The following is a 13,694-nucleotide window of genomic DNA, read 5'->3' on the forward strand; positions in this document are numbered from 1 at the left end:
GCACGCCCAGCCGCGGTACGCCCGGCCAGACCAAAAAGGAGACGCTGCCCGCTGCCCCATCCCTTCCCCATGCTAGGATGCCCCGGCCAACCGCCCGGGATCGCGGCGCGCTCACCGCCTTCATGGCGGAGGCCATGTCGTCGTAGCGCTCCGCCTGTTCGGCCAGCCGCGCCCGCTGCAGCAGCTGCTCCCCGGTCCCCCATGTCGCTCTAGGCCCGGCCTCGCCTCGCGCCCCGCACCGCTCGATCGCCCGCCCGTCCGCTCCCCGGTCGCCGCCGGCGCGCACGCGCACTGGTTCCCCGGCTTGCCAGAGGCTGCAGGCTGCAGGCTGCAGGCAGCGCCGCCGCTCGCGCCCTCTCTCTGGCTCGCTCCGCGCGCAGTGGCTGGCGCCCCGGACGCCGCCAAGAGAGGAGAAGCGGCCGCCTGGTGGGGGATGGGTGGACGGAACGACGCCTGCGCAGTGGGAGAGGCCGGGCGGAGCGGCGAGAGTGGGAGGGGGGAAGGGCGGGCCAGCCCTAACGGTCTATTTCAAGGTGACGTCACCTACTATAAATAGCTGCCGCCACCGCCCCGCTAGAGACCTGCGCACGCGCCCTGAGAGTACTGCATTTTACCGCCGCAGAGGTGGAGGTGGGAGAGAGTAGAACCGAGGTGGAGACTGCAGAGCACTAGGAGGGACCGCGGTGATGGCGGCGGCACAGGCAGTGCATTGTCACAGCCCCACCCTGAGAAGTGCCCTTCACTCCACATTAGAGACCTGGCTTGAGAAGGGCCCCCAAACCAAATAAACGGCGAAGCTGAGAGGCAGCTTGCCCCAAAGGGCGGGTTGAGTCCTCCCCTGCTATCCTTCCCGCCAGAGCCCAGCGAGGCTGTTCTCAGGGCCACACCCTGTGATTGGGTCTGCCCTGGCAATGACAGCATCCGACAGGACCTTTGAGTATACACACACACACACACACACACAAACAAAAGCACCTCTCTGGTTGCAGAAGTGAGAAGTGGTGGCCTTGGGCCACTGTTCCTTCTGTGAGGAGGAGGGATTGGGTGACCTGGTTGAGATGAAAAACATTCACAACACACCAACCAGGAGCAGGCCCAATGCTGTTTAAGCCTCACAACCCACCCCGAGTAAGCACAACTGTATTGAAAGGGATGATACAAAGCAAAGGAAAATGCTCAAGGTTACAAGGCTAAATTAAAACTCGGGGCTTCCTCTTGTGGCAAAGAGGAGTCTCTCTCTCTCTCTCTCTCTCTCTAGTTGTAGTTGGACATAATACCTTTATTTTATTTGTTTATTTTTATATGGTGCTGAGGATTGAACCCAGCACGTGCTAGGCGAGCAAGCGCTCTACCGCTGAGCCACAACCCCAGCCCTAGAGGAGTCTCTTAACTGCTCACCATACTCCTCCCAGTCCTAGCATTTGATGTTGTGGGTCCCTGGGCTGAACCTCTGACAAACTAGGAAAATCCCAGTGATAAAGACAGCACATCTGAAATACAGTATGCCAAAGACAGCACAAGAGACAGGGCCTTGGGCTTGCTGGGAATTTTATTGAGCAACTACTGCATGCTCATCATGATTAAGTAAGATAACAGCTTCAGCTCCTGAGAAGCTGAGGTCTAAATATAAAAGAGAAGGATACATGAGTCAGAAAATGATACTAGGGTGTGGGTTCAGCATGGACAGTTAGGATAGGAACAAAAAAATGTTGGCGAAGATGAGAACACAGGCCTAACTGTGGGAAAGGAGGTTGGATAAAATGAGATTATGGAGTGTTTAAAATGCTGGCTGAAGAGTCAAAGCTTTATCCTTAGGTAATTGGGAACCACTAAAACCATATTTCAGGCCAGGAATTTTTTCTCTGAAGAGTAAGATGCATTAGAAAGGAGAAGGGAAAACTGGAAACTGCGTTTTCCAGACCTCAGTTTTGCCATCTGGGAAACTGGACTTGAACTGTTGAAAGTATAATAGCCTAGAAATCCACATCTTGGGTGTCAGAGCCTGTGAGACCCTTAGATTTACTTTTGTCAAACTGCTTATCCTGCATAAGGGAGAACTGAGCTCTGAAGAGAAGGATGGCTGACCCTATTTGTGCAGTTGGTGATCAGAGCTGGGACCTCCATACCAGGTCTCTTGCTTCCCAGTCTTTCTTCTCCCTTCTGTGATGCTAAAATGGGGACCTTTCTACCCATGAAGCTGGATTTGAGTGAGGCCCTCACCCCAGCCTTCACCATGCTTTGAAGAGTCACCTTTGCTGGTGGAATCAAGGTTAACAAACCAGGCTGATTTTCCCCCTAATGAATATCTTATAAAAATGTGAAAGGTAGTAATTAATCACCCACCCCCTCCATAAAGATGGGGTTCATGTGAGAGCTGGGAAGAGGACCAGCACAGCAAGGGGAAAACTCCTGGGTTTCTTTTAGCTCTTAGAAGGCTTACAGCCCTTCAAGCTTTTCAGACCATTTTTTGGACAGAAATTGATGTCCAAATAGTGAAAATAAGGTAGAGCTGGAACATTCTGAATAATTGATCTTGACATATGATGTGATTTATTATTTGGTATTTTTGTTAGCAATGCTGGGGATTGAATGATGGGCCTCAGGCCAGCTAGGCAAGTGTTCTATAACTGAGCTATGTCACCAACCCTTAAAATTTTTTATTTTGAGATAAGGTTTTTCTAAATTTCCCAGGTTGACCTCAAACTTGCAATCCTCCTGAGTAACTTGGACTTCAGGCATGCCCCACCATGCTGGGCATGTGCTGCAATTTGAACATATCCTCTGAAAAGCATGTGCTGGAAGCTTAATCCCCAGCACAACAGTATTGTGAAGTGGGTCCTAAGGGGATTAAAGACAGTTATAAAAGGACTGTAGGATACTATCTTGAGCCCAGTTTTTTTTTTTCTCTTTCATTTTCTGCTATGGAATGACAAGAGATCAAGTAGATGCCTGATGATGCCGGGCCCTTGGGGTTCCCAGCCTTCAGAATTATGGGGCAAATAAGTTTCTTTTCTATATAAATTTCCTAAGACATTCTGTTATAGCAGCATGAAATGGCTAAGAAATGGCATAAATGATACTTTGATTCTCTCACAAAGCTTTTCTTCTCATCAAACTTCTTCACCTCCCATTCATTCCTAACAGCCTAGTATAATCAGGCTCTGCCCCACTTTTCCACCTAGACAGTTCCCCATGGCCACCAGAGGCCTCCTTGTTGTCAAATCCAAAGATACTTCACAGTGCTTATCTCTCTGCCCTCTTGTCTGTGATAAGGCAACTGTCTATCCCTCCTTGTCTAGCTCTTCTGTTAGTCTTTATGACCCTGAAATCCTCTTGGCTCCTTTTTGCTGCTCTGGCTGCTCTTCTTTTGTCTTCTGTATGGACTTATTTTCTAGCCTATCCCTAAGTGATGATATTCCTCGGGGTTCTGTTCCAGGCCCTGTTTGCTTCATCCTGGGTATACTTGCTTACTCTTGAGGGGCAGTGATCCTTTACCATGTTTCCAGGATCACGTGAGTTACTTTGCAAAGATGGAGATTTGTTTTTCTTCTTTTCAAGACATCCCTGTTAAGATAGTTACAATTTCCATTTCCACTTTCTAGATGAGGAAACTGGTTCTATGGCTTCAACAAAGTCATACAACTGGGAATTGGCAGAGCCAGGACTCAAACTCTGGTCCTTCAGAGTTCCAAGCCTGATGACCATCATGCTGCCCCATGGTATGAGAAGGTTTCAAGGTATGGTTCCCCTTTCAGAGTCATTCTGATTGTAAAATTCTCCCATCTTCCTTGCCCTAGGAAGAGACCTGCCAACTCTTCAAAGCCTTATGAAGACAGACTAGGATGCTATAAGTAGTCACATCAATAAATATAACTTTTTCCCCCTCCCATACTGAGGATTGAACCCAGGGGATCTTTACTACTGAGTTACATCCTTCAGCTCTTTTTATTTTTTTGAGACAGGGTCTTACTAAGTTGCTGAGGCTGACCTCAAACTATAATCCTCCTGCTTCAGCCTCCTGAGTCACTAGGATGACAAGCATGCATCACAACATGAGCTTGGAACAACTCCAAGAGAGCCCCTGAGTAAGATGAGGAGGGGGGGTGATGATTAACATCAAAATATGCAAGGACCAGGTCTGTGTCTTCACCTAGTATAGGGTCTCAGTGAACCAAGCAAAAACCCACCTGGCTTCATGAGGATGTGTGTGTTATGATGGGGGAAAAGAACATGATTCTAGACTTGGGTTCAAATTCTGATCTGCCAGTTTACCAGCTAAGTACCTTTGGACAAGTCACTTGTAAAACAAGTCTAACCACACCTGTTTCTTAGTGTTGCTGTAAGGATCAGCATATGCATGTATGTTTAGTATCTGCATAGTGCTGGAATAGGAAAAGCACCATCCCTCACAGTTGTATAATAATTCCTTGCTGCATTCCACCCTTACCCAGTGGGAATGACTGCTCCTCATGTAGGACTAAATTTCCAAAGTATTGTCAAAATCCTCCACTGGAGTTCAATGAAGAGGTGACCTAGAAAAGGTATGTCCTGTTTTTTTTTCCTTCCTCTCAGACACTTTGAGCTGCCCAAGAAATCTGGACACCAAGGGACATGTTACAAAGAAGACTTGGTATTGTTCCAGAGAGATGGCATTCGCACTGTTGGCATTGTTACCATCTTGAGCTGGAGGGGCTGCTGCACACAAAAATTGGTGTCACCCAGAAAAGATTTTAAATTCTGTTCCCCAAAGTAGGGCTGCCTGTTACTAAGGTGACTTTACTGATTCCCCAGCCAGTGATAACACCATCAACAATAGCATCAAGAGCAGCTCTTGTTTATTAATCATTTACTCTCTTCCTGAGTTTACCCCCAGAAATTATCTCATCAAATCCCCACTTGGAGGGAGGTTCTTACCTCCAATGTATGGATGAAGAAATTGAGAGCTATAAGAAGAGTATTGGCAGTCACCTGAACCTCCCTCCCTCACATCTATTTTCTGCCATTTGCTTTGACCCCGGTGTTCTTTTGCTGATATCAAATCCCTCTCCTTGTGTCTAAGATTGGCCTAAGCACATGGAATTCAGGATCATCCAGGTCCTCCTGTCACTCTTTCAAAGCCTGCCATGGAAGACCACCCCCACCCAAGGCAGCTTTTTGCATTAAGAAGTGAGAAAATGTCCTGGTAGTTGCAATCTGTGAGCTGGTTCTTTGAGCCCGTGGAGCTCAGAGCCCCATTACAACCTCCACCTCCTTCAGGCTCCTTCAGAGGAACTCAGTTCTGGGGAGAAGGCGAAGCTGTCAACAATGGAATTGCCACTAAAATGAGGGAAAAAAGGCTTTTGCTTCAGTTTTGCAAATGGTAGGCAATGTGTTTCTTAGCAAGAATTTTCTAGATCTACCTAGATAATTGCCTCCAGCTTCTGCATGGTGGGAGGGGGAATCTTGGTCTAGGACAGCTAAAGTACAGGGCCTGAGAATGCTGCTACTTTGCCTCTGAACCTTGGGGTTCTTACTGTGAGATGGGAGGCTGTGTTGGTGAATGGCTAAATTGTTTTTAAATTTCAAAATAGCATTTTTATTATATAAAAAATTAAAAATCCAGCAAACTCGGAAATGCAAACATATTTTCCTGGGCTTTCACATTTGTTGATTTTTATTTGCAGTTTCTTTTTCAATACAATTTATAACCTCATCCCCATTTCCAGTCTTGATTGTACAACTGCTAAGTGGCAGAAAGTTATTAAAAAAAAGCAAAGCTGTGAAACTAAGTTGCACGCAACAGGTTCTGTGAGGGTAGAGGAAATATCTGAGAAATAAAATAGAGAAAGATAATGTAATTGGGAAATTTTAGCTATAGTTCTTTCAGTTATTTTTGTCTTTTGCTCTATGTTTAAGGATGCATGTGAATTTGATGTAATTGAAATTTCCCTTTTTGTTAATAAGGGCTTCTCTATACAGGTCATCCACTTTCTCATCAGTAAAAAGATTGCCCATGGGGCTAGGGTTATGACTCAGTGGTAGAGTACTTGCCTCGAATATGTGGGGCCCTGGGTTCAATCCTCAGTACCACATGTAAATAAATAAAATAAAGATATTGTGTGAAAAACAAAACAAAACAGAATCATTGTTAAAAAAAAGATCACCCATGGTGATCGGCAACTCTCTCAGGTAATTCTCCTGAATGGTGCCTGTTGATTCTTCATCAAATCATGCAAAATCATTACTTATGACATCTTTGGGATCTGTGCCATCTAACTTCTCACCAAACATGATAAGGAACATGGTAAAACTTATGGGTCCTGGAGCCTCATTCATCATGGCATTAAGGTACACATCAGTGGCATTCTTCTCTAGTGTGGCAAGTATATTATACAAATCTTCCTTGTTGATGAACCATCTCTGTTCTGGCCAAACACGTTGAAGGCCTCTTTGAGCTCCTGTATTTGTGACTTGTCAAATATAGCAAACACATTGGATGTTGCATGCTGTGGGCACTTCTTGGTGTTCTTAGACTTTTGACTTTTTGCTTGATATGAGAGCTGTTTAATTCTGGCACCAAGTACCAGATTCGGGCTGCCCTGCACAAGCATGGGTCTGTGCACTAAGTTCTTTCTTATTCCACTCTGAAGATCTACTATGTTTAATTGTTAGAAGATCAGCATACAATAACATGACCACTCAAGAGGTAAAACAGGGATGCTTCAAAAGACATGTGTGGTTCAATGATAGAGTGTTTGCCTTGCATGTATACGGCTTTGGATTCAGTTTTAAGTAAACATACATATACACACTCACACACACACATAGACAAGTTATGGGACCATATCAATGAAGTGAAGAAGAAAATGAATTCCTCCTAATGTATAGCAGAAAGCATTTTGCCTGTATTTCTCCACGTGTTTAAGGCAAGGTAGTATTATTCCCATTTTACAGGTGAAGAAACTGAGATCTAGGGAAGCTAAGTGTCTTGCTTAACTGAAGCACAGAGAACAATGAACAGAAAGCTGGTTCTAGACCCATCCTGTCTTGTCTTCACCATCCTTTCGCTGTTGCCCCAACCTTCTGAGAGTCTGAGAACATTCTTTTGATTGTTGAGCTGTGATCATAATTGTCACCAACTGCTGCTTAAACTACACCCTGAGAAGTAAAGGAGAGGGTCACTGAGTTTTTACCAGTTCTCTGCCAGGCAATTGTGCTAAAAAAAAAATCTTTTCCTCCCCAGGATGTTAGTAGGAGGCAGACAGATTGTTGCAGCCTTCTGGCTTCTTCCAGACCGGCAGAAGGCTGGCCCAACTCAGGAAACAGAGATGTGGGAGGAGCAATGCCAATAAGAGGGCTGACTTCAAGGGGTTGGTCTCTGCAGACAAAACACTGAGCTGCCCCTGTGGTTGAGGGTAGGATCCTTCCTCAGTAAAAGACATCAGCTCCTCCACCTGGCCCTTTATAACATGACGCTAGCCCAGATGTTTAAACTCATCACCCACTTCTTGGACATCCTGGCCCCACCAGGTTCCCAGATTTCCTGCCAATTTCCACCAACTAGGGTGTCTTTTCCCATCCCCTCTAACTCTTTCTTGGTTTTTTTGTGTCCTTTGATATCAGCTGAAATCTTATCTTTTCACAAGAGCCTGCCCAATTTCTTCAAAAATAAGTATTCTTGCCTACACCACTGTGGCATCAGCCATCTGCATAGTGTGACATCGGTAGAATTGATATTTCCTGGCCAATTTGTAGGCAAAAATCATCATGCTATATCATTTTATGTACTATATGATCTAATTTAATCATTATGACAACTATTTCTCTTGAACTCATTAATTAGATGGAGAAATTGAAGCTTAGGCAGGCATCCACTTACCCAAGGGTCTTCAGAAAGTAGAGGAAGAGCTGGGATTTGAATTCAGGTCTTTCTGACTATACAGTTCATGCTTTTTGTCAATTAAACTGTCTGCTTTCCACTTCCTTAGGAAGTTACCAATTCCCTAGAAGAATGGAAGCACCTGAGGACAGGACCTATGTTTTCACCCTGGGATGACTGGCTGAGATTCCTGAACTCAGGCATCTTTCCCTAAATGCAGCATTGAATTCCAATTATACCTTCTGCATATTACACAGATCCCACCACTAGAGTCCTCTTTTTTTTTTCTTTTTAATATCTTTATTTTATTTATTTATTTTTGTGTGGTGCTGAGGATTGAACCTAGGGCCTCACACTTGCTAGGCAAGCGCTCTACCACTGAGCCACAACACCACCTCCCACTAGAGCCCTCTTTATGAACAGCCAAGATACTTCTTCCAAGGAAAGGGAACACCTTAATTTTTCTGACAGCTAACTGATTAACTGACAGTTGAGTGGAAGATAAAGGGGAGAGAAAAGAGAGAAGAAGGCAAGACTGTAGAAACTTGGAAGGAGCTGAAAGTAGGAGGGGCTCCCAGATTGAATTTGGCCAGTTTGCAACTCCTCACTCAGACTCAGCCTCCAAGCCTAGTTCTTCACAGTAGCTGGGGAAACCTGAGCATGTGCCTTTCTTAACTTAAGTTTCTTTTTGCATAAAATGGGGATATCATGGCAGTTCTCTTCTTACTATACTCTTTAGGCTGTAACCAGAAGAAATGAGGCAGTAACTGAGGGAATAAGGGAGTGCTGCCTACAAGACTCTGTGACAGTGCTATTAACTCCTTTAAATGGAGACAGTTGGAGGATCAGCTCAACCTGAAATGTCCTTCCCACAAGATCAGTGAACCCAAAGGCCTGGAGGCAACAGGGAACTCACAGAATCAAGAGAGCCACAAAAGGATCTTGAAGACAATTCAGCATGTCTTGCTCCAAGAGGCAGCATGGTGTGGTTGACTGATGGATACTTCTGCCAGCAGTTGTGCCTGGCTCTATATCTTGTCCCCCCACTTGCCAACTGTGAAGCCATATTCATATCACTTTTTGCTCCTCTCAGACTGTTTCCTTATCTTTAATATGGAATCAAAAGTGGGTCCCTTGCCATAGCACTGTTGGGAGAATCAGAAACTCAGACAATAACAACTGGCTCTGTGGGGTACTGAGGCTCAGAAAGGGGAAGTAATTCACCCATGGTCAGAGAACAGGTTAGCAGCAAAACCAAGGCTGTGTCCAGACCTCCCAAAGACCAGACATAGGCTTATTCTCATATAGGAAAACAGATAATCTTCCCTCAAAAAAGGCTGAGGCTGCCTTTGAACTCATACTGGGATCATAGGTGGGATTCACTGTTCACCGAGCTGAAACACTGCTTGGGTTTCCTGTGGCTAGAGTGTGGCTAAAAGTGCAAATCAGAGCCTGAAGTCAGGTATCCAGTTTACCATCTGATCCACAACATGACCTAAGCATCTCAGCTCACCTCTGTGAGCCTCAGTTTTTCTGCCCCCCAAATGGAGGTAAGAATTCCTGGGAGGACAAAGGAATCATATAAAGCTGTTTTCATAAAGCTACCCCTGAGCGCTCTCTGTGCACTCCACTGTGTGTGCAGATTCATTAACCCTAGTAATGGCTTCATTTACTCCCCACAGCAGCCCTATAAGGTAAGAACCCAATTTGCAGATAAATTCCTAAGAAATGATAGAACCAGGCTCTGAGCTCTGATTCTATTTCCTCTGCCTGAAACACATTCCTTCTTTTTTGCCTTCCTAACTCAGGCTCCTTCTCCTGACTTCCTCTGGAAGTATCCTTGGTCTCAGGCTGGGGTGGGCATCTGCTGACATGCGGTGCAGGGTTTCTTTCTTCTTCACCAAAAGGGCAGCTCTGTGACACAAAGACCTTGTCACCCTCACAGCTGCATCCCCAGAGCCTAGCACTGTACTTGGCATACAGCAGGTGCTCAGTGAATCCTTGCCAAGTAACTGAATGCATCATGCCAGCATCACGATGCCACCCTAGGCCTGGGGAGAGCCAGGGAGATCAGAGAAAAGCTTTTGGATTCCTGCCACACCTTACATTAACAGCATCTTCTCCAAATGCCGACAGCCAGCCTCCTGGGACGTCACTGGAGCCAGCTGAATTCCGGTCACTGCTTCACCTTGGGAAGGCAGCCACAGCCCTCACCAAGCAATAATTGACATCACAGCAGTGCCAAGGAGCTGCCCTGTTAATATTTAATGTGGTCTTCATTGCGGCAGAGCTGCAGGCAAGAAGTGGAAGGGGCTATGTCAAGTCTACATGAGGTTGTGGGGAGGACACAGATGGAAAAAGGCTTCATAAACCATAAAGCCCACGGCAGGATGAACATTATGCCAGCCCATTTTAGCCGCTGGCTTAACTCAGAAAGAACCAGGGCAGCATGTGCCTACAGTGGGACAAGAAGGCTGCTGACTGAGCCCAAGCCCTAAATAAATGAGGGATTAGGGGCTCCAGGGGATATTTCCTGGAGACAGTGGGAGGACAGAGTACTGACGCCAGCCAGCCTGACCTGGAATCAACTCCAGGTTTGCCCTGCACAGCTGTGTGACTGGGGGAACAACCCGGTCACTGAGCCTCAGTCCTCTTATCTGTGAAATGGAGTTAATATCTTCCTTGCAGGGCTACTGTGAGGATTAACTAAGACAGAAAATGTAGAGGACTTGCTTAGCACATAGTAGGCCCTCCACAAATACTGAGTCCTTTCTCCCAAACAAGGCATGGGACCTGAGGTTGGAGCAAGATGTAGTAGGGTGTTTTTTGTTTTTTTTTTTTTTTTTGGTAGTATTGGAACCCAGGGCCTGGTACATGCCAGACAAGTGCTCTACCACTGAGCTACATGCCTAGCTGTGTGGGACTCTTTACACATTCATTGGCCAGAGAAATGGCTAAGAAGGACTTGGAGTCAGATGTCCCAGATTTGAACTTTTCACCATAGTAGGCCTGCACCAGGAGAGATATCAGGGTGAAGATGGGCAGAGAGCTCCAGGATGGCAGAAGCAGAAGAATCTTGAGAGAGACCATCTCTCTGATTGATCCCTTCATTTAAATGATAAGGATTCTAAGGGTCCTGGATAGAGCAGAACAGGCCAAAGACTCACACAGCAGAGCTGGGGCCTGACCTGGTCCACAGTCCCCCAGACTTCATCAGCTGATGGGTTTACCAAGGCCATCTGCCTGAAGGGAAAGGCAGATGGATTGGCAGATGTGATAAAATGCCCCATTCTCTGTTGGGGATCTTTGCAACTCCTCTGGCCTGGTCAATAGCAGGTAGTTTATCCCCCATCCACTTCTGGTCTCCTTCCAGTTTATTTTTCCACAAATCCTGGGAGCTTCTCAAAATCCTAATCTTGTCATTTAACCTGATTAAAACCCTTCTATGATGGCACATTAAGGACTGCCACAGAAAATACAGGAGGCCCAGTTAAAACAATTTCCAATAGATAACGAATGATGTTTTAGTATAGGAATGTCCCAGATATAGCATGCACATACTTATACAAAAAAAAAAAAAGATTTGTTGTGCATCTGAAATTCAAATTGAACAGGATAACCTGTATTTTTATTTGGTAAATCCGGCAATCTTGTGTACATTGTTCTCAGGGAAAAGGTTGGAGTTTCTAGTTGGCCCATAAGGCCCATTTTAGCTCTAAGCTCATCTCTCCTTTCTTGTCCACATGGACTCTGCTTCAGATAAAAGTCTTTACCTTTATTTGAGATTCCCAGGTTATGTTCCCCTGTGGGTTTTTCTTTTTCTTTCTTTCTTTTTTTTTTTTTTTTTGCGGTGACATTGGGGATTAAACCCAGGGCACTCTACCAGTAAGCTATATCCCAAGCCCCCTTTTATTTTTCATTTTGAGATAGCATCTTTGCTGAGGCTGGCCTTGAACTTGCAATCCTCCTGCCTCAGCCTTCTGAGTCACTGGTATTACAGGTGTGTGCCACCATACCTGGGTCCCAGTTCTCTTCTGAGATGCACCTGGCATGTCTCATTTACTATGCAGGGCAGTGAGCAGTCTTTTCATCCCATACTCAGCAAGATCAGCAACTCTGACTCTCCCGCTATGACTGGCAGTGTTGAGAACTGTTTGTTCCTGCCAGATGATGTTCAAAAAATGCTGGTGAGCTTGTAGTATGCCAAACCAAATTCTTATGTTTGATTCTCTTCCTACCCAGTGGCCAATAACCAAAATTCTAAATCCATCCTGAAAGTATCCTCTTTGCCTTTAGAGGAGATAAGGAAGCATCCTTGGTTCCAATTTTACAGAGTAGGAAACTGAGAAACTAGAGGAATTCAGTGTTCAAGGCTTGTCTCAGGGCCTTTTTACCTGCTAGTCCTCTGCCTAGAACACACTTCCTAAATATCTTCATGTGGATGATATGACAGATTAAAGAGGGCTACAAATATCTTAGTGACCTCTCTCCCCATCAAGAGGACATGTTTCTTCCTCCATGCCTGAGTCCAGGCTGGCCTGTGACTTGATTAGACAATAGAATGTGGTAGAAATGACCCTTTTTTGAGTCTGGGATCCTGACCCTTAATAGGTCTTGGGAGCTTCTGCCTTTACCCTCTTAGATGCTGCTCTTAGATTCCCCCATAAGGCAGCCTGTCTAGCCAACTGAAGGATGAAGGGCCACATGACAGACAACAGTCAGCACCAACTACAAGATGTGTGAGACCTTCTTGCATCTTCCAGCTCTACTATGTCTCCAGCTGAATTCAGCTGCATGTGTGACCAGGAAGTGGACAGTGAAACCACCCAGGCCAACCACAGATGTATGAGCCATGAGCAACAGTTCTTGTAAGCCAGTAAGTTTAGGCTCTGTTTTGTTATATTATAGGCATTCTTAAAATTTTATTATAGGGTCATAGCCTCCTTATTACATGCAATTGCCTCCTCACTCAGGAACCTGCTCTGACATCACCTCCTCAGAGAGGACTCTCCTGACCATCCTGGCTAATCTAGTAACTTCTATTCCAATTACATTCCCCCAACTCTTTCATCCATTCAAGGCTTTTATCACAATCTGAAATTGTGACTGATTCACTTAGGGACTTGTTAGCCATCTCCTCTACTAGGATGCAGTTTTCGTGAGAGCAGTGGCCATATGGTTTGTCCCCTTCCATCTCCTTAACGTCTTAGTAACTGGTGCAGTGAAGACAGCTTGAATTGCTTTTGGTTGAAAAGTTGTATTCCTGTCCCTTGATGGTGGTGCTTAAGGGAGTAAGTGTGAGTAAGTGTGAGCTCTCACCTGGTCATGTCCTCCAAAACCAATGCCCTTAGGAGGACATGAGGGCAGGCCAGGTGGCTGGGGTCTGTTTCAGGGGAAAGAGCTTCAGGGAGCCCAAGTTGAGCAGGAAAAAAGAAAAAGAAACTGCTAAAATGTTTGTTTTCAGGAGAGGCTCAAATTCAGAGCAAGGAAATTACTGGTGATTCTCTTCCCCCACTTCAGCTGTGACCAGTCACAGCCTCCTGCAATATCACAAAGCTGAGAAATTGGGAGATGGGAGACACTGTTGGGCATGCTGAGTCACTCTCTGGGAACCAACTATTTCCAAGTCCCTAAGACAAAGCTAGTCCTCAGTCTGCTTTTTCCAGCACCAAGAAATTGATCCAGGCACAGCCTCAACTGAAGAAAAATGCACATCCAAGCAGAAAAGATCCACTCTGAGATGCCTCTTAGAACTTCCCATTCTCTGCATTCTGTGGGAGCAGAGAAAGCATGAGGTTCAAGCCAGGCTACAGTGAAGTTGGGTGACTTGTATTGA

General features: G+C 45.6%; 1 protein-coding gene and 1 pseudogene across 1 annotated transcript in view; one reads left to right on the forward strand and one right to left on the reverse strand.

Annotated features, from left to right (window-relative positions):
• The window catches only part of Ywhah (tyrosine 3-monooxygenase/tryptophan 5-monooxygenase activation protein eta), a 10,486-nt gene extending 10,060 nt beyond the window's left edge, over window positions 1–426 (reverse strand). Inside the window, exon 1 of the mRNA XM_015504940.2 lies at window positions 116–426. Within this exon, the coding sequence (XP_015360426.1) occupies window positions 116–136 (21 nt within the window). The 5' untranslated portion in view covers window positions 137–426. The remainder of the gene's footprint in view (window positions 1–115) is intronic.
• A 260-nt stretch (window positions 427–686) lies between these two features.
• LOC107158395 overlaps window positions 687–13,694 on the forward strand; it is a 117,732-nt pseudogene continuing 104,724 nt past the window's right edge.

The sequence above is a fragment of the Marmota marmota genome, unplaced genomic scaffold (genome assembly GCF_001458135.2).
Source record: "Marmota marmota marmota unplaced genomic scaffold, marMar, whole genome shotgun sequence".
NCBI classification, from domain to species: Eukaryota; Metazoa; Chordata; class Mammalia; order Rodentia; family Sciuridae; genus Marmota; species Marmota marmota.